The sequence below is a fragment of the Loxodonta africana genome, chromosome 23 (genome assembly GCF_030014295.1).
Source record: "Loxodonta africana isolate mLoxAfr1 chromosome 23, mLoxAfr1.hap2, whole genome shotgun sequence".
Taxonomy (NCBI): domain Eukaryota; kingdom Metazoa; phylum Chordata; class Mammalia; order Proboscidea; family Elephantidae; genus Loxodonta; species Loxodonta africana.
Genome location: NC_087364.1, coordinates 3,265,297 through 3,288,507, shown reverse-complemented (window position 1 = coordinate 3,288,507; position 23,211 = coordinate 3,265,297). Strand labels below are relative to the sequence as shown.

At 45.1% G+C, this 23,211-nt stretch overlaps 1 protein-coding gene across 4 annotated transcripts in view; it reads right to left on the bottom strand.

The window, feature by feature from the left end:
* Positions 1-18,939, bottom strand: part of CARS2 (cysteinyl-tRNA synthetase 2, mitochondrial) — a 78,983-nt gene extending 60,044 nt beyond the window's left edge. For all 4 annotated transcript variants that reach the window (XM_064275225.1, XM_064275227.1, XM_064275226.1 and 1 more), the window contains exons 1-3: positions 18,663-18,939; positions 18,249-18,299; positions 11,807-11,924 (exon numbers count right to left, since the gene is read on the bottom strand). In XM_064275225.1, the coding sequence (XP_064131295.1) occupies positions 11,807-11,924; positions 18,249-18,299; positions 18,663-18,919 (426 nt within the window). In that variant the 5' untranslated portion in view covers positions 18,920-18,939. The remainder of the gene's footprint in view (positions 1-11,806; positions 11,925-18,248; positions 18,300-18,662) is intronic.
* Positions 18,940-23,211: the final 4,272 nt, after the last annotated feature.

Below are 23,211 nucleotides of genomic sequence, written 5' to 3'. Positions count from 1 at the left end.
GTAAGATCTAACACATACCTGGTACATACTAATTTACATATTTACATACACACGTAAATTTATTTTTCATTAAGCGTATATTTTATATTAAACTCTTACTGAGCCCATCTTGCAGTCACTGCGTCAATCCATCTCGTTGAGGGTCTTCCTCTTTCGCTGACCAAGCATGATGTCTTTCTCCAGGAACTGGTCCTTCCTGATAACATGTCCAAAGTACAAGAGATGAAGTCTCGCCATCCTCGCTTCTGAGGAGCGTTCTGGCTGTACTTCTTCCAAGACAGGTTTGTTCATTCTTCTGGCAGTCAATGGTATATTCAATATTCTTCACCAACACCACAATTCAAATGCATCAATTCTTTTTTCGTCTTTCTTATTCATTGTCCAGCTTCCACATGCATACGAGGTGACTGAAAACACCATGGCTTGGGTCAGGCGCACCTCAGCCCTTAAAGTGACATCTTTGCTTTTAACACTTTAAAGAGGTCCTTCGCAGATTCTGCTGCATCTGTGAGTGCGACCGTGGATCCAAGTAAAACGAAATCCTTCACAACTTCAGTCTTATCTGTTTATCATGACGTTGCTTACTGGTCCAGTTGTGAGGATTTTCGTTTTCTTTACACTGAGATGTAATCCATACTGAAGGCTGTGGTCTTTGACTGACATCAGTAAGCGTTTCAAGTCCTCTTCACTTTCAGGAAGGTTGTGTCATCTGCATAACGCAGGTTGTTAGTGAGTCTTCCTCCAAGCCTGATGCCCCGTTCTTCTTCATATAGTCCAGCTTCTCAGATTATTTGCTCAGCATACAGATTGAATAAGTACAGTGAGAAGTTACAATCCTGGTGCACACCTTCCCTGATTTTAAGCCATGTAGTATTCCCTTGTTCTGTTCAAACGACTGCCTCTTGATCTATGTGCAGGTTCCACATGAGCACAATTAAGTGTTCTGGAATTCCCATTCTTTGGAATATTATCCATAATCTGTTATGATGCACACAGTCAAATGCCTTTGGGTAGTAAATAAAACACAGGCAAACATCTTCCTGGTGTTTTCTGCATTCAGCCAAGGCCTATCTGACATCAGCAATGATATCCCTGGTTCCACGTCCTCTTCTGAATCCAGCTTGAAATTCTGGCGAACCCTAAGATAGCTATATACCTACAAGAAAAACAGCTGGATCACTGGGTCAAAGAATAACTTAGCATGTATAACCTTGCTGTTGTTGTTAAGTGCTGCTGAGTTGAGCGACTCCACACGACAGCAGAACTGCCTTGTCGGGTTTTGTAGGCTCTGATCTTTACAGGAGCTGATTGCCGGGTTTTTCTCCTGAGGAGTCACTGAGCGGGTTCAAACCGCCCATCTCTGGGTTAGCAGCCAACCGCTCAACCACTGCACTATCAGGGCTCCTACTGACAAACTGCCTTTCCCGGAAGTTGTACCAATTAAAACCTGATCAGCAATGCAAGAAGAGAGTGCTTATTTTCCTGTACCCTTACAGTGGTGTCAACAAACTTTTAGGCTTTGTCAACAAGATAGCTTAAAAATGCTTTTATTTGTCATTTTAATTTTTCCTTCTCTTATTTTGAGTTGAGTTTGAACATCTCATGTTTAAGAACCACTTATTTCAAGTAACTGTAATTACACATACCCATTTTCCTATTGAGTACAAAGCCTTTTCTATTAATTTGTAGTAAGTACCTTATATTAGGAGGCCTGTGGCACAGTGGTTTAGAGCTTGGCTGCTCATCAAAACATGAGCAGCTCAAATCCACCAGCTGCTCCCTGGGACCCCTATGGCGGAGTCCTACTCCGTCCTATAGGATCGCTATGAGTTGGAATCACTCAACGGCAATGGGTTTGGTTTCAAGGGTTTTCTCTTATATTAATGAACTTAACCTTTTATCTCTGATATGAATTTCTCATGGTTTTTCAACTTTAAGGTATTTTATGGCATACAGACAATTTCACCTTTCCATACACATAAATCTTTCATATTTATCAATCTTTTCCCATAAATGCCTTCTGGGTTCGGAAACAGAAAAGCCTCCTCCAATATAAGGTAATAGAAAGTACCACATGCTTTCTTCTACGAATTTGTGGTTTCACTGGTTTTATATCTAAGTATTTGACCCACCTAGAATTTGGTTGTGAAGTTGTCATGGATTGAATTGTGTCCCCCAAAAATATGTGAACTTGGTTAGGCCACAATTCCCAATATTGTGTGGTTGTCCTCCATTTTGTGATTGCAATTTTTAAAGAGGATTGGGGTGGGATATAACACCCCTTGCTCAGGTCACATCCCTGAGCCAACGTAAAATGAGTTTTCCGGGGACGTGGCCTGCACCACCTTTTATCTTACAAAAAATAAAAGGAAAAGGAAGCAAGCAGAGAGTTGGGGACCTCATGCTACCAAGAAAGCAGTGCCAGGAGTAGAGCGCGTCTTTGGACCCGGGGTTCCTACACGGAGAAGCTCTTAGTCCAGGGGAAGATTGACGAGAAGGACCTTCCTTCAGAGCCAGTAAAGACAGAAAGCCTTCCCCTGGAGCTGACGCCCTGAATTTGGACTTCCAGCCTACTAGACTTTGAGAAAATAAATTTCTCTTTGTTAAAGCCATGCACTTGTGGTATTTCTGTTACAGCAGCACTAGATAACTAGGACAGAAGCATGCATCCAACTTTATTTTTTCCCCAGATGGCTACCCCGACTATCAACATCTTTTACTGAACAATCCATCTTTTCCCCCACTGACGTGAAATGCCATCTTTATCATAAGGCAAATTCCCATTGCTTATCGTGTCTATTTCCAGGCTTCCTAGTCTCTTCCATTATCTGTACCACAATATTTAAGTCCTACAGCGTTTATAGTGACAGAAAGCAGATCAGTGGTTGCTTGGAAATGGGGAAGGAAAGACAATATTTAAAAAAATTTTCTTTCTATATTTCTTTTATTTCACTGTTTGCCATTTTAACCATTCTTAAGTGCAGAATGCAGTGACATTCATTACATCCTCCGTGTCGCACCATCATCACCACTATCCATTTCCAAGTATTTTATATCACCTTGAACAGAAACTCAACACCCTTCGCCAGTAATTCCCGTTTGCTTCTTCCCCGCAGTCCCTGGTAACCCCTGGTAAACGTCTGTCTCTATGCATTCGTCCACTCTAGATATTTCACAACGTAGAATCACACAGTTTCTGTCCTTTTGTGTCTGATTATTTCACTCAGCATGGTGTTTTCAAGGTTCACTCATGTCATAGCATGTATCAGGACTTCACTTCCGTTTATAGCTGAAGAACACCACGTATGTACACACCACACTTTGTTTATCCAGCCACCTGTTGATGGACAGTGTGGGCTGGTGCCATCGTCCAGCCAATGTAAAAAATACCTCAATGAACACTGATTCACATGTATCTAAGTTCCTGCTTTCAAGTCGCTCAGTGTATTATCTCAGAGGGAGACTTCTGGGTCATACAGTGATTCTAGGAGCCTTGGTGATGCAAAAGCTAAGCGCTCGACCGCTGAAAGGTTGGCAGTTCAAACCCACACAGCGGCTCCACATGATGAGGATGGCTAAACTGTTTTCAGTTATATTCCCACTAGCGATGCACAAGGATTTCAATTTCTCTTCAGCTGTTTTACCGGTGGCATAGCTTCGAGCATCACAGCCACACACAAGCCCCCACGGTACGACAAACTGACAGACACGTGGGGGACTTACTAATGAAGATCAAAGACCACAGTCTTCAGTATGGATTATACCTCAACATAAAGAAAACAAAAATCCTCACAACTGGACCAATGTGCAACATCATGATAAACAGAGAAAAGATTGAAGTTGTCAAGGATTTCATTTTACTTGGATCCACAATCAACAGCCATGGAAGCAGCAGTCAAGAAATCAAAAGATGCATTGCATTGGGTAAATCTGCTGCAAAGGACCTCTTCAAAGTGTTGAAGAGCAAAGATGTCACCCTGAAGACTAAGGTGTGCATGACCCAAGCCATGGTATTTTCAACTGCATCACATGCATGTGAAAGCTGGACAATGAACAAGGAAGACCGAAGAAGAGTTGACGCCTTTGAATTGTGTTGGTGAAGAATATTAAATATACCACGCGTTGCCAAAAGAACGAACAAATCTGTCTTGGACGAAGCGTGGCCAGAATGCTCCTTAGAGGCAAGGATGGCGAAACTGTGTCTTACATACTTTGGACATGTCATCTGGAGGGATCAGCCCCTGGAGAAGGACACCATGCTTGGCAGAGGACAGGATCAGTGGAAAAGAGGAAGAGCCTCAATGAGGTGGACTGACACAGTGGCTGCAACAATGAGCTCAAGCATAACAACGACTGTAATGATGGCGCAGGACCGGGCAGTGTTTCATTCTGTTGTGCGTAGGGTCACTATGAGTCAGAACCGACTCGACGGCACCTAACAACAACAACAACGACACAGCTGTTTTACATGTTTTAATATCTGGAAACGCGACTCACTCCTCAAGATTCTTTTACAGGCTTTTCCTTGCTGTTCCTATTTTTGTTTTTCCACATCAACTTTAGAATCAACTTGTCTAGTTCCAAAAGGTGAATAATACACAAGCACACACATTTACATACGAACATACACGCACACATACAAACACACATATTTAAATGGCTTGCCAAGCATTAAAAAAAAAAAAAAGGTGCCATCAAGTCGATTCCAACTCACAGTGACCCTACAGGACAGAGCAGAACTGCCTCATAGGGTTTCCAAGGGGTGGCTGGTGAATTCCAACTGCCAACCCTTTGGTTAGCAGCCGTGGCTCTTAAACACTGTGCTACCAGGCTCCTTCCCAAGCATAACATTCCCCAAATACACAATTCTCCTTTTCCCACACATGGCTGTTGCAGCTTACGCTGTGCAACCCTGGAGTCCATGTTCACAAATGTCCATGAATGGAAGTGAACTGTAACTGTAACGTAGTCTGAGCTCAGCTAGGAATACCGTGCTACTGCTGCCGGTGACGAGGAGGGGGAAACGCATTCTAACAGCTGAATTTTTAAACTTAATGTTTAAGTGGTTCATCCTATCACATACTGGGGTAGCACTGTTCTCTCTCACTCACCATAAAACTCTACAAGGTGGTGGCGTTGCTTCAGTCCAGCTCTCCCTTGTCATAAGTAAGTTCAAGTTAGCCCTCTCCCTAGTAGGGGATCCCCACGGGGTCAGACCCTTAGCACTCAGATGGAGGGTCCAGGCTTTCATAAAAGTGTTCTGCTTTCTTCCCAAAAAGCCAGGGTGCTCAAGCTAGGGTTCTGAGACATAAAAAGAGTAACTGTGGTTTGATTCACTCTGAGACACACATAACTAAAATTTAATATGCAAATATGCCATGCCCCTTTTAATTCTTATTCCAGACTTGTTTAAACATTCTCTCTGTTTAGTGTCTTTAAGCCAATTCTACCAATTTTTTCATAATCTTGTTGTTGTTAGCTGTAGTTGAGGTGGCCCCCAATTCACGGAGACCCTGTGTATTACAGAGCAGAACTGCTCCAGTGGGTTTTCTGGGCTGTGATCCCCAGGCCTTTCTGCCATGGCACCACTAGGTTAGTTTGAAATGCCAACCTTTATGTTAGCAGCCAACTGCAAACCTCTCGCACCAGTCAGGCTCTGTTTTCATTATCTAAGCATCAGTAAATTGAAAAGTAACAAACAATTCCTCCTCACGCTGTTCGTAAAATTCTCTAAAGAACTCCTCGCTCTTCCTACCTTTCCACTGCTGATGACCTCCTCCTTCCTGAGATTCTCTCCCCCTGAGGCCTGGCTCTTCATCTACTTCTCTACCTGTCAACACTGCTGCCCCATCTCCTGCAGCACCTGCGGCCCCAGCCTAGCTCTTGACCTTCTCCCACTCCCTCCTCCTACAACTCCTTTTATATTAGGCTCCCTCAAGAACCTGACCATCACAGCCTCATCTACCATGAGACCAGAAGAACTAGATGGTGCCCAGCTACCATCAATGACCATTCTGACCAGCATCACAATAGATGGTCCCAGATAGAATGGAAGAAAAATGCAGAACAAAATTCAAAATCTTAAAACAGTCCAGACTAACTGGACCAGTTGAGACCAGGGGACTCCCTGAGACTGCTGCCCTTTGACTCTCTTTAAATCTCGAACTGAAACCATCCTGAGATCGCCTTTTAGTGAAATAGAAGTACTGTACACAAAATAAAGGGTATTACCCGTAAGAATGGTGTTGTACTAAAAAACTACCTATATGAAATCAAAAGGTCAACACTTACAGCCACAGCTCTTAACCACGGCACCGCCAGGGTCAGAAGTCAGTCATTCCTTTCTCCTGTTTGCCTTCCAAATTCCGCTAGCTAGGTCCACGTCAGATCAGGACTTCTTCTTAGCGTCTCCTGGGTTAACCCTGCCCAGCAAATACCTCTGTTCATTCCATCTTCAACTCACACTTGGACTATCCCAACAGGTTTCAAAGGGATATTGGGACTCTTTGCTTTTCCTTCTCACCTCTCAGTCTGTGCCTAGGTGAGTGAATTTCGGTTTCTTTAGGTACCTCGAACTCAACATTTCCCGGAGTAAATTCCCTCAGTCTCTTCACACATGTGAAACCTGCTCCCTCTCTGTTATCCGCCCAGCCATCCCACCACCACTGCTCCCAAGTGGTCTCTCCATCTCTGGTCAGACCCTCCCCATCTCCAAACACCTCATACCTAGTCTCACACTAGAGCCAGATGAGCTATTGTACAGTTGGCCAAGCTACTCCTTTGCTTAAAATGCTCCAAAACCCCATAGAATAAAGTCCAAGCTCTTCAATAAGTTCTATCAGGCCTGTTGTCTTACACTGGGTTCTCTAGGGAAACAGAACCAGTGAAGCATATAAATATACTTTTAAAAGATTTATATCAAGGAAATGGCTCACACGATTGTAGAGGTTGAAATGTCCCAAGTCTGTGGGTCAGGCTGAAGGCTTCTCCTGATTTACGTAGCCACAGGGGCTAGTGAACCCAAGATCGGAAGGTCAGAAAGCAGGGCTGCTGCTAACAGGCTGCAAAGATCAATGAATCCCAAGATTGGCAGGCAAGACCAAAGGTAAGCTGCTAGCTCAAGTCCTAAGAACTGGAGGTCAGATGAGCAGGAGCCAGCTGCGGCATCCAGAGTGAGCAAAAGCCCACCAGCCTTGCCAGAACGTCTACTTATACTCCATGTAGGCCACACGCCCAAGGAAACTCCCTTTTGGCTGACTGGCTACTCAGAGCTGTTTCCATCATAGAGGTGATCACATTATAGCAAATCTCAACATCATACGACCACCAAATAACATCCTAACTGCCAAACCACTGAGAATCATGGCCCAGCCAAGTTGACACACAACCTTAACCATCACACCCAGGATGATCCGACTATCTGTCCAGCTTCATCCGCCAATGCCCACCACATACTTTTTATCAATACTGGACTTTTTGGTGTCCCACACAGAACACGCCATTTAGAGCTTATCGCTCTGTCTCTTTCCAAGCCCGTCCCTCTGCCCAGGGTGTCCTTAGCAGCTCCTGTTCTTCATGTGTCTAACCCCTCCTGACCTTCAGGATTCTGCTTGGCCATATATCCCCTAATAAGTCATCTCTGAGCTTCGGGAGGCCACGCGATCTCCTGTGCATTTCTCTATCTTGGCTCTGGGCTACATTATACACTAAGCAACTGTCTGCAGCTCCACCTTCCTCCGTGGACCACAAGCTCAAGGGAAAGGGTTATTTCTTGCTCATTTCTGCACACACAGCCCAGGACAGGTGTTCAGGACATGCTTATGAACAATTCTGGAAATGACAACTGATTCTAGGTGATATGATGCGCTTAGAAAACTACCAAAACCAAATAAAAATGGTAAGATCCACTGAGGGTGAAGACGTGAGGAAATATACTCTAATTTGGAACCAATTTACAGCACTGCCAGTAATCTCCCTATAAAACAATTCGACTTTAAGAAAAGTTACAAAACTTATAAAATAAGCAACTCACTCTGTGGCCTGGGAATTACACTTTGGGAGATGTGTTTAAGAAGACAAACAAAAGAAAAACAAATTCACAGCAGGGCTATTTTTAACAGCTAGAAACAACACAAATACTCAAAAATAGGGGAATAGCTAAGCAAACTACTGAATAGCCACATACAATAGAATACTATCTAACCAAAACACAAACAAACCCATCGCAGACTCACAGAAACCCTACGGGACAGAGGAGAACTGCCCCACAGAGTTGCCAAGGCTGTAAATCTTTAAGAAAGCAGACTGCCACATTTTTCTACCGCAGAGCAGCTGGAGAGGTCAAACTGCTGACCTTTTGGTTAGCAGCAGAGCACTCTGAACCACAGTGCCACCAGGGCTCCTTTCGGAATACTATCTAGCTATTAAAAAGAAAACCTGATTGAAAATATGACATCATTTCTATGAAATAAATTTGAAAGAAAACAGCAGAATATGGAAATAACCTCTTGTTGTTAGGTGTTGCCAAGTTAATTTCAAATCACAGCGCCCCCACGTGACAAAGTAGAGCCACCCCATAGAGTTTTCTAGGCCATAATCTTTACACGTGCAGACTGCCCAGCCTTTCTCCCACAGAGCTGCTGGGTGGGTTTGAACCGCTAGCCTTTCCATTAGCAGGAAGCACTTAACCACTGCACCACCAGGGCTCCTCTGGAAAAAACCTAAGACTTCAAAATCGAGGATGTTGTCTCTCCTGACTCCTGGCTCCTCATCTCCTTCTCTGACTGCCCGCATCCCAGCCCTGTCTCCTCCAGCACATCCCGCCCCAACCAAATCGTGACTCTTCTAACAGTTTTACTACCATCACATTAAAAGACATTCATGGGGTCAAGTACTACATGGCTACTTAAAAACGTTCAGAAATATTTAAGAACGTGAGAAAACACTCAAAGTGTAACAAATGGGAAAAGCAGACTATAAAACACCATAAAAATACACTGACTTAAAAATACTACGTACACGCACGTACATGCTTTAAAATCACAAAAGCATAATGTACTCAATTTGTTTTTCTATAAATTTCATAATTTAACAATTTGCAGACATAAATAATTATTAAAATTTCTAACTGGAAAAAGCAAAAGAGGTGATCCTTTAAAAGTAGTTTTTAAAATATAGGAGCGGCTGGTAGATTCAAACTGCCAACCTTTTGGTTAGCAGCCGAAGCTTGTCTTACCTCTTAACCACTGTGCCACCAGGGCTCCGTGGCCATAACAATAATTAGTCCCACAGAGTTCGCCCTGAGGACTTCCTCACCCTGCGTCTCTAACTGCCCACGTGAGATCTAAGAGGAGCACCACGCTCATTTAATAAACAAGAAAATTAAACCGCATATAAGCCAGTGTCCCCAGCCAGAAGGTGGCCTTCTGACTTCCCGTTTCAATGCTTTCATCACCAGTCTGCCCCACTTCTGTCATATCATCCAAAACCTTGCCAAAACGATCACTGTCAGGCGAGTCGGAGCATATTCAAGCGTTTCCAAGAAAGATGGGTGGGGGGGTGGCGAGTTGAGAAAATGTTAAAGAGGAAAGAAAGCCACAGTGAAAGACATGGTAAAATGATTCAAAACTCATTCATTTGAAAAAAAAATATTTAAGAAATCCAGTAAATGAAAACAAAGCACTACAGACACCGTCTAATTAACCAGACTTCAGAAAAGTACCGTATTAGAAGCCAAAAGGGAAAAACATACTCTCAAAGTAATATAGTTGCCAGCTACAGTCACCATCTGGATGCCCAACACATGACAGCCAGAAAAAGCAATGATGGCATGGCAAAACGCTGAGAAATGCTGGAGCTGGCGGACGGGCACATGGGGGTCACCGTACAAAACTCTGTGAAATGCTGGAGCTGGCTGACGGGCACGTGGGGGTCACCGTACAAAACCCTGTGAAATGCTGGAGCTGGCTGACGGGCACGTGGGGGTCACCGTACAAAACCCTGTGAAATGCTGGAGCTGGCTGACGGGCACGTGGGGGTCACCGTACAAAACCCTGTGAAATGCTGGAGCTGGCTGACGGGCACGTGGGGGTCACCGTACAAAACCCTGTGAAATGCTGGAGCTGGGGGATGGGCACGTGGGGGTCACCGTATTACTCTATTTCACGTATGCTTGAAAATGTCCGTAGTATCAAAGTGTTTAAAGAAAGCAGTGCTAAATGGCAATGATATCTGGAGACTAGATGCAGGAAAACTGCTTGCATCTAAATAAGGTCAGCTTTATTAAATTCCCTCGTCAGATTCAGGGAAAGGAAATAAATACTCAGCCATCCTAACTAACAAACAAATGACGATTGGGCTGTACTGCACTACAAACCACCCTGAGTTATGAGACCGGAGAAAAACGTCCGGAAAGGATGGCCCTTAGAAACAGCACCCTAACAGAGACAAGCAAGGGAGAAGGCCATTACAGCCAAGCAGGTCCAGCAAAGAGCAGTGACATTTGATCAGAATAGCTTGTTTATAAGAAAGACCACGTTACCAAAAAGACAAAGTCAAAGAGCTTCGCAAACCTGCTCTGCCAGGAGGGCAGTGATCCGGCACTCGCTCCACGCCCCAACCATCTGAGGAGAGCCCATGGAGGCTCCCCGCGACTGCCCCTGACCTTCCTCTCAGCCACCTCTATCTTGGCACAGCATCTCCCCTGCCCTGGGTGTCTCAGTTTCTACTCTCCTCTTTCTAGAAGGCACTACCTAGAACTGATTAGATTTAGGACTCACTCTGCTCTGGTACAGCCTCATTACCATAGCAAAAACCCTCCTATTTCCGAACAGGATCATATTTATAGGTACAGGGATTAGGACTTAACTCTCTATGGACACAATTTAATCCACTGCACTGAAGACTGGGTATCACGTCAGGAAAAGGCTACAGAGAGTGAAGGTGGGGAAAACCTGGTCATTTTTTTTTTTTTTTTTAACAGTTGCCATGGAGCTGACTCCCACGCACACGTAAAACACAAGTGAGAAATCCTGGCAAAGGGGATTCAACGGTTCTCTCCACTGGTCTTGAGATTTTTCTGTAGGTCTAAAATTACTTCAAAATTAAGTTAAAAAAAAAATAAATTAAACATATGTAAAAAAAGGCACAACAAGGTCTCCTCTGCCTAGCACACAGGATTGTTCTGAGACCAGATGGCAGTAGACACAAAATCTTTTTAAGCCGTCAGGAAGCACAGAAATAAAAGGTACCGTGAGCAGAACTGTGAACGTATCCAACGTCAGGTGTCCGTGGGCCTGATCCGCTTTCCAAAGAGGGGGTTAGTTACTCACCTTGGAGGCTGAGAGGATAGCAGACGGGTTACAGACTCAAGACAGGACACCACCAGAGAATGAAGCAATTTGTTAAAATGTTTTGGTGACCAAAATTAAATAGGCTTTCATTTCCTTTACGAGGACAACAAAGATCGCTCTGGTAACCTGCATTGAGTCATTTAATAAGTTGTACTTGTTGAGTCATACGTGAATAAAAAAATACGACAAAACCAAAAACCAAACCTGTTGCCTCTGAGTCAATTCCAACTCCTAGCAACCCTACAGGACAGAGTAGAACTGCCCCACAGGCTTTCCAAGACGCAGCTGGTGGATTCGAACTGCTGACCTTTTGGTCAGCAGCTGAGCTCTTAACCACTGCGCCACCGGGGCTCCAAAATATGACAACTACTTATAAAATACAACAAAGAACAACTGTCAGATAAAGGTCAGAACGATGGTCAAGTTATCGATAAACATAAGCCTTCCACACTTACCTCACTGGCTCTTCTGATTATTTTATCATCAATATCTGTGACTCCCATCACCATGATTATGTTGCATCCAAAAACCCTGGTCAGGAGCCTTCGAATTATATCAAACCTAACATAGGAGCTGAAAGAAAAAAAAAGATAAGATGCCTATAACACAGAAGATAGCATTGTGATCTTTAAAAGAAACGCATCATATATTTAGTTATAAATCTATAACTGTGTATCATGTAACTGATTGCTCAAGCGGAGTTAGTAAACGCCAGAGCCGTTTTACTGCCGGGTACACCATGTTCCAGCCCCGACAAGTCCTCCCCAGAAAGTGACAAAGGTGCTGCTTCGATCACAGGACCCAACCTTAGGAGTTTTATTGTAGCTTATGTTAAGTGAGTTTGTTGCTTTCAGCTGGCATCTAGTGGGCCCCCGATGCGTGGCAACCCCACGCACAGTGAAACAAATCACTGCCCAGCCCCGCGCCATTCCCACGCTCAGTTTCAGACAGGACAGCTGTGACCCATAGGGTTTTCAGCAGCTGATTTTCAGAATGAGGTTTCCAGGCCTTTCTTCCCAGCTCACCTTAGTCTGGAAGCTCTGCTGAAACCTGTTCAGCCTCATAGCAACACGCAAGCCTCCACTGACAGACAGGTGTTGGCTACTCACGAGGTGCATGGACAGGAATCGAACCTGGGTCTCCCCCATGGAAGGTGAGAATTTTCCTACTGAACCACCCGCCCCCTAAGTGAGTTACATCTATTTGACTGTATAAAAATGTGCTCTTCAAACAATGTCATTAGGTAATTAAAAGTACTAAGAGCTTTTACCATCCTTGTTCATGCCCTAGAGTAACTCTAATTTTTCGCTATGATGAAACAGAAACAAATAATAATAACTCGAGGCACGTACAGTCCCATTAAAGCTATCTAACATTACTCCTAAGGAATGTGGACACTGCTGTGGAATACTAACATACCAGTTTATTTATATACTACGTTGGGTTAACTCAAGCTTTTAAAATCAAAAGGAGTATTTAAGATCCACCGAAAATCTCAAGAACCCGATTTCCCATAAAACAACCTTAAAACTCAAGAGCAGCTAATTTAATGCTCATCTCCATCATCTACGCAGCTTCTCTAAGTTTGAGTTCATAAAGCCATTTTCCTGATAAAAATTCCCAGCTATGTTATGACATCACTTTAACCTGCCGCCTTCATCCAACCTTCCCCCCACCCCCACAAACAGAGCTGAGTCTAAATTCCAATTCTACTGACAAAAGCATCTCCAGAACTCCCGGACAAGATAGTTAACCTCTTGAAACCTCAGCCTGCTTACTGCAAACCAGGCAAAGTTCTGCTAACCCACGAGATTGTTGTACTGGTTGAATACAATCTTAGGGCCCATGGTTTGTACAGTCGTGAGTGTACCTACCTGACACGGAGAAGACCCGAGGTTCAGTTCCCCGACAGACTCACCATCACCCATCTGTCAGTTTGTGGCCTGTGTGTTGTTATTATGCTGGAAACTGCGCCACTGGCATCTCAAATACCAGCAGGGTCACCCATGGTGGACAGGTTTCACTGGAGCTTCCGGACTAAAAGAGACTACGAGGAATGGCCTGGCAATCTATTTTTTTTTAATTAGCCAAGGAAAACCATATGAATCACAGAATCTTATCCAAGACTTTGACTCGCTTACTTTGGACACATCATCAGGAGGGACCGATCGCTGGAGAAGGACACGACGTTTGGTAAAGTGGAGGGCCAGGGAAGGGGGTGGAAATCTCAGTAAGATGAGCAGACACAATGGCTGCAACAATGGACTTAAACGTACCAACCACCATCAAGGTGTGGCAGGGACGGGTGACATTTCGTCCTGTTATACGTCAGGTGGATGGACTTAAACGTACCAACCACCATCAAGGTGTGGCAGGGACGGGCGACATTTCGTCCTGTTATACGTCAGGTCGATGGACTTAAACGTACCAACCACCATCAAGGTGTGGCAGGGACGGGCGACATTTCGTCCTGTTATACGTCAGGTCGATGGACTTAAACGTACCAACCACCATCAAGGTGTGGCAGGGACGGGCGACATTTCGTCCTGTTATACGTCAGGTCGATGGACTTAAACGTACCAACCACCATCAAGGTGTGGCAGGGACGGGCGACATTTCCTCCTGTTATACGTCAGGTCGATGGACTTAAACGTACCAACCACCATCAAGGTGTGGCAGGGACGGGCGACATTTCGTCCTGTTATACGTCAGGTCGATGGACTTAAACATACCAACCACCATGAAGATGTAGCAGGAACGGGCAATGTTTCATCCTATTATATGTTGGGTCACCATAAGTCGACGCCTAACAACTAACAACAGTGCCCGTAGGCACTAACTGCTGCAGACAGAAGCTATTATTACTGTTATCACCACTAGCACCTTTACTAGTCTTGAGTTGGCAAAGACTTTACAAGAAATGAGACTTAAAAAAGAAAAGAGGAATGGCAACCCAAGTCAAAGTGAGAACAAGAGTACAATCACATCCTGGACCAAGCGCAGCTCAAACTGAAGTCGCAGGGCTGCCGTGGGAAACAGCAGAGACAGCGCTGTCCTGGCTGGGCTTTCGGGGACGCTGCAAGGTCGGGGCAACTTGAGTCCCTGAGATGGAGCTACCGCCGGGCCACACCCATGCACACCTGTCCCTAAAAGTGCTGGACGGCCAGAGACAAGTAGCAAAAGACCTCTCGGCACTGGGAACGCAGAGACCTCAGATTCCTTCTGAATCCCCTCCTTACTCTTGTCCAAGTTGATCGACATTTTCTGAACAAGCTGTAACAACCTTTTTGTCTGTTGCTGGGCTGCAGTCTGCCCTGTGATCAGTACGTACCTTGCAGGGACTGGTCAATAGACTATGCAAATGAAGTGGCTATACCCCACTATGTAGCCGTAAACTGTCAGCTGGGTCACCTCACTGCAGAAGATCTCAGCTTTCTCGATCAATAAAATGAAGATGCTCATCTAGATGACCGCTAAGAGTATTCCCAGCGCTGAGGGGTTTTACTGAAAACTCTCCAGTGCTACTTCTCTATCTACATCGAGGAACAATCCAACACTTCAGGCCAGATGATGAAACACCCTTCCCAATCCGGCCCAACCAACCCTCAAACCTCTTTTCCCCAAACGTTCCCTGTGTGAACCAAGCTGGCCTATTTGTTTTCTTCCAAACAGAATCTGCACCCTTCTCTCCAACCCCTTCCTGGAAACCGTGGGAGTCATTTTCAGGATGTTTCTTTTTACTTAACTAAGCCCTACCCATCCTTCAAAGGAGCCCTGGTGACGCAGAGGTCAAGCACTCAACTGCAAACCGAAAGGTCTGTGGTTTGAATCCACTAGCCACTCTGAGGGATGAAGGACCTGGCGATCTGCTCCTGTACAGATTAAAGCCTAGAAAAGCCTATGGGGCAGTTCTACTCTGTCCTGTAGGGTCGCTATGGGTTGGGGTCAACGCGATGGCACACAATACTCACCCTTAAAGTTCTGGCTCTGATTCTGCCCTTATGCACCAGACTCTGTGCTAATCCCAGCTCTCCTCAAGCAGAACTATGACCTTAGAAAGGACTGCGAAGGAGCCATAAAATAAGAGTAAAAGTGGGGGGAGGGGACAGGGCAAATTAGTGACAGTCTTGCTAAGACCTGAGAATTCTGAACTTGCCCTTACTAACAGTGGTGAAACGAGTTCCTTTATGTGGCCATTTGCCTTGGTTCTTTGGAGAAACAGCTTCAAAGATTTTCCCCCCAAGCCCTGAAGAATTACCTTTGCCCTAGTTTTCTGCCCCAGAAGGTCTGTTACTTTTGTCCAGGCTCACTGACATTTCCTGAACAAGCTGGAAACAACTTACTTTTTGTCTGGTGCCGGGATGCAGCCTGCCTTATGACTGGTATGCACCTTGCAGAGACTGGTCAATAGACTATGCAAATGAGGTGAGTATACCCTGCTATTCAAATTAGTCGCATTGGCCTACTGAGAGGGGACTGGTCAGTTTGTATCCCTGTCCACTGGGAGAGGCCATGCCTTGAAATTAACAAGGAGGTAGGTATATAAGCACCCAACCACATAGAAGTTTTTCAGAGAGAGGGAAGAAGGGAGAAGTAGAGAGGAGGCAAGGAACCTCCTAAAAGAGCTGTAACACAGGTCAAGAGCTCTAACACTAAAGCCAGTGAGAGGCCCAGAAGGGGCCCCGCTGCAAAGTCAGTGGTAATAGACAGCAGGGTCAAGAGGAGGCCTGTCCTCAGAGGGCTGGGAGGAGGCCTGCATGGCAAGAGGAGCTAAGAGAGCTGTCCTGCACTGGCAAAGGGAAAAATGTGCTCTCTGCTTCAGGGACACCTTCCACACTTTGCATGCTTCCTGGCCCTGAGTTGTACCCTGCTGTTTCCTTAATAAACCACCTAACTCTTAGTATGGTCTGTGAGTTCTCTGTGGCCACTGCAACAGATCATCAAACCCAGAAGCAGAGTGCCATGGGAGGGACGGCTGGTGTCAGAATTAGTAAAAAGGCTGGAGAGTGGAGCTATATCTGATCTCTACATCACAGGCATCAGCCTTGGGCTGATTCTGATTCACACTATCCCCCCTGAAGTTACAACAGGTGCTGACAATGCTACTACTGCTACCATTCTAATTTCAAACTAGTAACAGAGCCATGGATCCTCTGCAAGGCATCTGCCTGCCCATCTCTGCCCCCAAAACCTCCCTTTCTTCAGAAATCTTACAGTCCTTATGTTTTCTACGTTTTAGGGGCATCTTTGATTGAGTAACTCTTCTTGATGAATGCACCCTATCTTAACATCTAGACTGAATCACAACCATGTAAACATGCCTATCTGATAGTGGCTATGCTTGAATGGAGGCTAGGCAAAGACGGTGATGAAAGGGGACCCAAAGGAAAATTCTGCAGTGCAGGTTATGTTCTGTTTCTTGACCTAAATGCTGTGAACATTCATTCGGCTGTAGGCATAAGATTTGTACTCTTTTCTATATTTTATACTTCAACAAAGAGAGTAAAAATAAGCTTTCTGAAATTAACGGTAAATTAACTCAAATCAGTTGCTGTCATGTTGATTCCAAACTCATAGCAACCCTACAGGACAGGGCAGAACTGCCCCATAGGGTTTTGAAGGAGCGGCTGGTGGATTCAAACTGCCAGCCTTTTGGTTACCAACCATAGCACTCAACCGCTGCGCCACCAGGGCTCCATAAGTTAACCCAAGTGAAGGAAAAAGAAATGACTCCTACATTATTTATGTCATTATAACAGAACAAAAAGTTTACCTTCTGCTAAGGTGATAAAAATAATATTTAAGAAATTATATCGGATAACTGAATGAAAAGCAACTTTACTTTTAGTCTGAATTGAATAATAACAACAAAAAAAATGCCCAGGAGAACTCACAAAATACAGGGAAAGGTGGTAATCTTGACACATGTAGGAAGCAGTATAGCTTACGTTTAAGACGTCAAGATAACAAGTATTTGGCAGCCAGATAAACCCAAGTTCCAGCACTTGCCAAATGTGTGGCCTTGGTTAAGCCACTATCTTCTCAAGGTAGCTGTAAAGAATAATCATTGAACCCTTATAACAAGTCACACATCAGGTAGTGAATTAAGCAACATTTTATTGACATTATCTCACAAGATTGCCATGAAGAGTCAAAAAGACGGACACTATTATCATTCCCATCTCAAAGATGAAGAAAGCAGGTCTCAAAGCAATAAAGCACATATTTCATACAAGTGGATCGTTCCAGCTTATATAAAATACGTAGAACAGACAAATGCATAGAAACCAAAGTTTATTAGTAGTTTCCAGGGGTGGGTGTTGGGGGGGAAGGGAGATTTATGGCTTAAGGGGCACGGAGTTTCCGTTGAGGGTGAGAAAAAAACTGGAAACAGATAGCGGTGATGGTTTCACAACATGGTGACAGTAAATAACGTCACTAAGTCGTATACACAAAAATAGTTTAAATGCAAAGTGTTTTCTTATACACGTTTTACTGCGATAATTTTCTGCTTCCCAAAAAGAAACGTTAAAGTGTTTGTCCAAGGTTGGAAAACTAACAAACGGTGGAGCCAGAAATGACTCCTAACCAGAAAGACTCCAGAGCTCCTTGAAAGGGATCCCTATGTCAGTAAATCAGCCAAAAAACCTCTAATTCCAAGACAGGTTATTTCTTGCTGCTCCATATTGCCTCCCTGAATCTCTTCACCTATAAAAGGAGCGCCAATGCTTAGAATAGGTGCAAAAACCAAAGGAGACTTATCGTGAGGGCTTTCACAATGCACGGAACATAGTAATAACTTAAAGATTTCTAACTGTTACTTGAAAAATGAGGCCAATTCTTTAAAAAAACAAACGGTACCCCGAAGAGTGAAAATTCAAATCCGGGAAAACTCACCAAGCGTGGCCAAGGTGTGCATGATCGTACACAGTGGGCCCACAACTGTACCTGGGAACAAAGTTAAACTCCGTCAGGTCAACGAGCTGCAAGAGCCAGCACTCCATTCCCGGTTTCCATGATCACATAATCACCTCGCTGTTTTTTGTTTTTTTAAGTGACCACTTCTGGGGACTGAGACTCTGGGCCTCTACTGCTTTCATGAACCCCCAGACGGACGGTGAACACGCCCCAATGTCTCCAATGGACTCCCTCAGTGCGTTTTACAAATGCTCGCCCCCGAAAAACCCGACCCCGCTTCCCACGGCACAAAGTCCCCGCCACCCGAAACCTCGCCCTGCAGCTCCCTCCCCTGCCCGGCGCCCCCACCACGCCGCCCGCTGACGTCCCGACCCACGAGGGTGCCCGGGGTACCAGGAGGCGGCTTCCGCGTTGGCCACGATGAAGGGGTCTTTCCTCCGGGTCAGGCTGTTGTAGACCTGGACGCCCGTGTCGTGGCCCGTCGGCGGCAGCCATCCTTGTCCGCGTTCCCCCGACACAGGCCGGCCCGCGGGCAGCCCCCGCTTCCTCGGCCAGAGGCCCGGCGCGGCCGGGAGGAGCCGGGAGCAGAGGCGGCCGAGGCGCGGGCAGCACCCGGGGGGCCGCAGGGCGGTCCCGCACGTCCGCAGCATGACCCGCAGCCCGGGGCGCGCTCCACGGCCACGCGCACCGCCCGGCGCAGGCCTGATGACGCCACCCGGAAGCCCCGCCCGCCCCGCCCACTTCCGGAAGAGGCCGCCGGAAGCGACGCTTGAGGCGTTGGGCCGCGCTACCCGGCCCTCGGGCGCCTGAGGGCGGCGCGGGCCGAGCTGGGAGGGACGCCGGGGCTGCAGGCAGAGGCGGCAGGAGCGCGCTTGCCTCGCCAAAGCGACGCGCTTCTCCTAATAAGCGCGTGTCGGTGCTGGGCGTCTGTGGGACGGGTGCCAACGGGAATCCGGTTCCCCTGTGGCTGCCCGGAGCCAGGCGGCTCTGCGAGGCTGGCGTCGCCCGCGTGGCCCCGGCCTGGGAGCGACCCCGTAGTGCCGGGCATGGCCGCCCCGTCGCGGCAGCCCGTCCAGCCCAGCGGAGCGCGTGTGGCCCCGAGGCACGCACACCCCTCCCCTTCCGGTGGTCGGGATGACAGACGGGAAGTTTCCGCCGTAATACGCGTGTAGGGGGAAATGCACGCCTTATATACCGCGGGGTCAGAAGCCCTGCCATCCCATCAGAACTACCGCGAAATTGCGGTTTAAACGGGCCTTAGGCAGATTATCACTTTTGGTTACTGGAAAGTTACTTCAACAAACGTGCCCCTACGTTTATCTCCGTGGGTGTCTTGCAAAAGTCTCTTAAAAAAAAAAAAAAAACCAAAAACCTTGCTTTTGCAGTCTTCGAAACAACAGATTCCTCAGTTTTGTTTTGTAGTTTGTTTGGGGCATTCCATTGAGAGACAAATGCTAAAGACAAGTTATTCCTAGAGTCCAAAACCCAAACCCATTTTCCTGGGATCATTGCAACTGGTAGCGACCCTATAGAACAGAGCAGAGCTGCCCCACAGGATTTCCAAAGCTCTAATCTTGATGGAAGGAGACTGCCGCATCTTTCTCCTGTGGATCGCCTGGTGGATTCCAAGTGCCATTCACTAACTGAGGGCTTAACCATTGAACCAACAGGGATCTTCCTTTCTGGAGTACTTACTTCCCCTCCCCCCAATTTTTTTTCTTTTTCCAAGGCCCCTGGAGCCCAACCCCGCAATTGTTTCAAGCTATAGTCTAAACTATAGCCTAACATTAAATGCTAAGATGTTAGAAACTTGTTTTGGAACCTACAGTAATGCCAATGGCACGTGCTCTCTGATCTCTCTAAATTCTTTTACAATCTTGTCACTTCCTCACTGCCAGGACAATACTGTATTTACATGCCTTGATATTATTCTGAAATTGTCTCTCGCTTCTAGTTAGAATCCACCAGCCACTTGTTGGAAACCCTGTGCAGCAGTTGTACTCCGTCCAATAGGGTTGCTGAGTCTGAACCCTGGATGGCAACGGGTTAGGTTTTTTTGGTTCTAGTATAATGTTTGTTTTTCTCCCTGACAGAGTACCTTAGATTATAAATTCTTCTTTTGAACTCCCCCATTGTACCCAGCACAAAGTTCAGAAAAAGGTTTATTGGACATTGTTGAATTGATCTCTCACGGAATCCACCTGTTGTACAGGTAGGAGGAAATGTGGTCAGTCAACCATCTTGATAGGGAAAGCTCTGATTATCCAAGTTAGATGTGCCAATAAAATGAGAGTGAACAAAAGCTTGACTGCAATCTGTGATAACGCGAGGAGTGCAAAGAAATAACTAGAATAGACGTTTTGAGAACAGATTTAGCAACACTGAGGACGAATCCTGCACATAAAACTGGGGAGTTGGCATATTTGAATTGGCCATAGAAAACCATGACTTTTAAATTAACAATGGTATCTTTTGTCTTCAGTAAACTACTCGTGTAATCAGTGTTCAGCCCTTGACAGGCAGCAATTCTGCCCCTCCTTAAGAGCTTTTGGGAATATTCAAAACAACCATAGATGTAACACATTGTTTAATGATGGTTACAGGTGGAATATTAAAGTAAAATCTACTGGAAAGATTCATTAGCATATATGATCAAAAAAGAGAATCTTGTTAATCTCAAGTGATCCACTCCCCAATCTAAGATAAACTAAGGAAGTGTATGACAATTTGTTGTTAGTTGCTGTGAAGTTGATTCCCACTCATGGTGACCCCATGGGTGCAGAGTAGAACTGCTCTATAGGGCTTCCAACATCTCCAGACTTGTCTCCTGAGGTGCCTCTAGGTGGGCTTGAACCAAGAACTTTTTAGTTAGTAGTTGAGCACTTAACTGTTTACGTCACCCCCAAACTCTATGAAAATTAATGTTTCCAAAATATCAAGAATGCCATTTATTAGTCCTTAACTACAACAAAAATATAGTTCTAAGTGTTACATTTTCAAGGCAAAAATTTGTAAGTCCAACGTAGAGTAGATATAGCAACATATCGTTAAAAACCCACGGCCATCGAGTCAATTCTGACTCATAGCGACTTTATAGGACAGAGTAGAACTGCCCTGTAGGGTTTCCAAGGAGCACCTGGTGGATTCAAACTACTGCCCTTTTGGTTAGCAGCTGTAGCACTTAACCACTACACCACCAGGGTTTCCTAGCATATTGTTAAGGGCATATAAAGTTTGAGACAAATGTGTTGGTACTAATTTTTGTATTATATATTCATCTCTTATATTTTACTTCCATAGGTTTGAAAGCATCTCCAGTTAAACTAGCAATATAAATTTAGAAGTTTTAACATCTAGTTTTGTAACACATTCCAAAGAGCAAAACTAAAACCACCAAGATTCTCTAACGTATCTTCAAATTAAGCACTTTTCCTAAGAGGCACATTTAAAACTCATGATCACAGTTAACTGTGTTTTATCTATTGGTCTTTTAACCTTATTCAGAAAACTGTGGAGTCACTGGTATACATATATTGTTAGAGCTTGGTAAAGCCATCAGAATTTGTTCTGATTTTTTATCCCAAGGAGTGGGTTAAATGTTTTCTAGAATGTAAGCTCCTAATTCACCACTGTTTCCCAAGCTTATAGAAGAGTAGCTGGCACAGGGTAGGCACTCAGTAAATGTTTCTTGTTATATGAGTAAGATGCCTTTTAATTTGTGTCTGTGAAGTCCATGAACAACATATAAGGAATGAAATACCTATTCAAATAGTATAATGATTTTCTTTTTAAAGACACCTTAGGTCAAACTCCAGCTTGATTATATTTGGAAGTGATAAATTATTCTTTCTCACCTCTATTCTTGTGTTCAAATAAACACTATCAATCTACAGCCAATGAATGTGAGGAGTAAAAGAATGTCTCTTTCTTGTCATTGTACTTTTAATTACTTGAATGCTCTTGAATAAACGGTGTATTTTTTAATTTCAACCTTATAACCCTCTGAAACCCTGGTGGCACTGTGATTAAGACCTCGACTGCTAACCAGAAGGTTCCCAGTTCGAATCCACCAGCTGCTCCTTGGAAACCCTATGGGTCAGTTCCACTCTGACCTATAGGGTCGCTATGAGTTGGAATTGACTGCACGGCAACAGATTTTACATCCCTCTACACTCTCTTCCTGTTTCCACATATCATGGTATTATATAGTCTTTTGTGCAGAGCAGTGGTCAGTAAATGTTTGCTTATGAAATTTCTAACTTTCCTCTTTTGCTTTCAATGGGCCAAGACTGGAAGAAGCGTGAATCTGTAAGGAAAATAACAACCATTTTCCCAAGGATCAATCAAAGTGAACTTTCTCTTGATGTGGAGATAGGATGAGTGGGTTTAAGAGTAAAGGTTAAACCCACTGTTTGGAAGTGTAAATAGTCCTTATCATTTATCACTGCGGCAACATTCCAACGTGAACAATTCATTTCGAAACACAAACACTGCTCGGCTTAGTCTCCTTTCCTGTACTGACATCCATATCACAAACACTCTAGAGATCGTTGGAATGAGCACCACTGCGGTAAGTAATCTATTTCATAAATTTAGCATTAGTCCAGCATTGTACTGGATTACGTAGAAACCCGTTGCCAACAAGTCGATTCCGACTCACAGCGACTCTACAGGACAGAGTAGAACTGCCCTATTTAAGGTTTGCAAGGAGCGGCTGGTGGATTCAAACTGCTCACCTTTTGGTTAGCAGCCAAGCTGTTAACCACTGTGCCACCAGCACTGAATTACACATGAACCCATTGCCCTCGAGTCGATTCCGACTCATAGCGACCCTACACGACAGAGAACTGCCCTGTAGTTCCCAAGGAGCGCCTGCTGGATTGGAAGTGCCGACCTCTTGGTTAGCAGCCGTGGCTCTTAACCACTGCGCCACCAGGGTTTC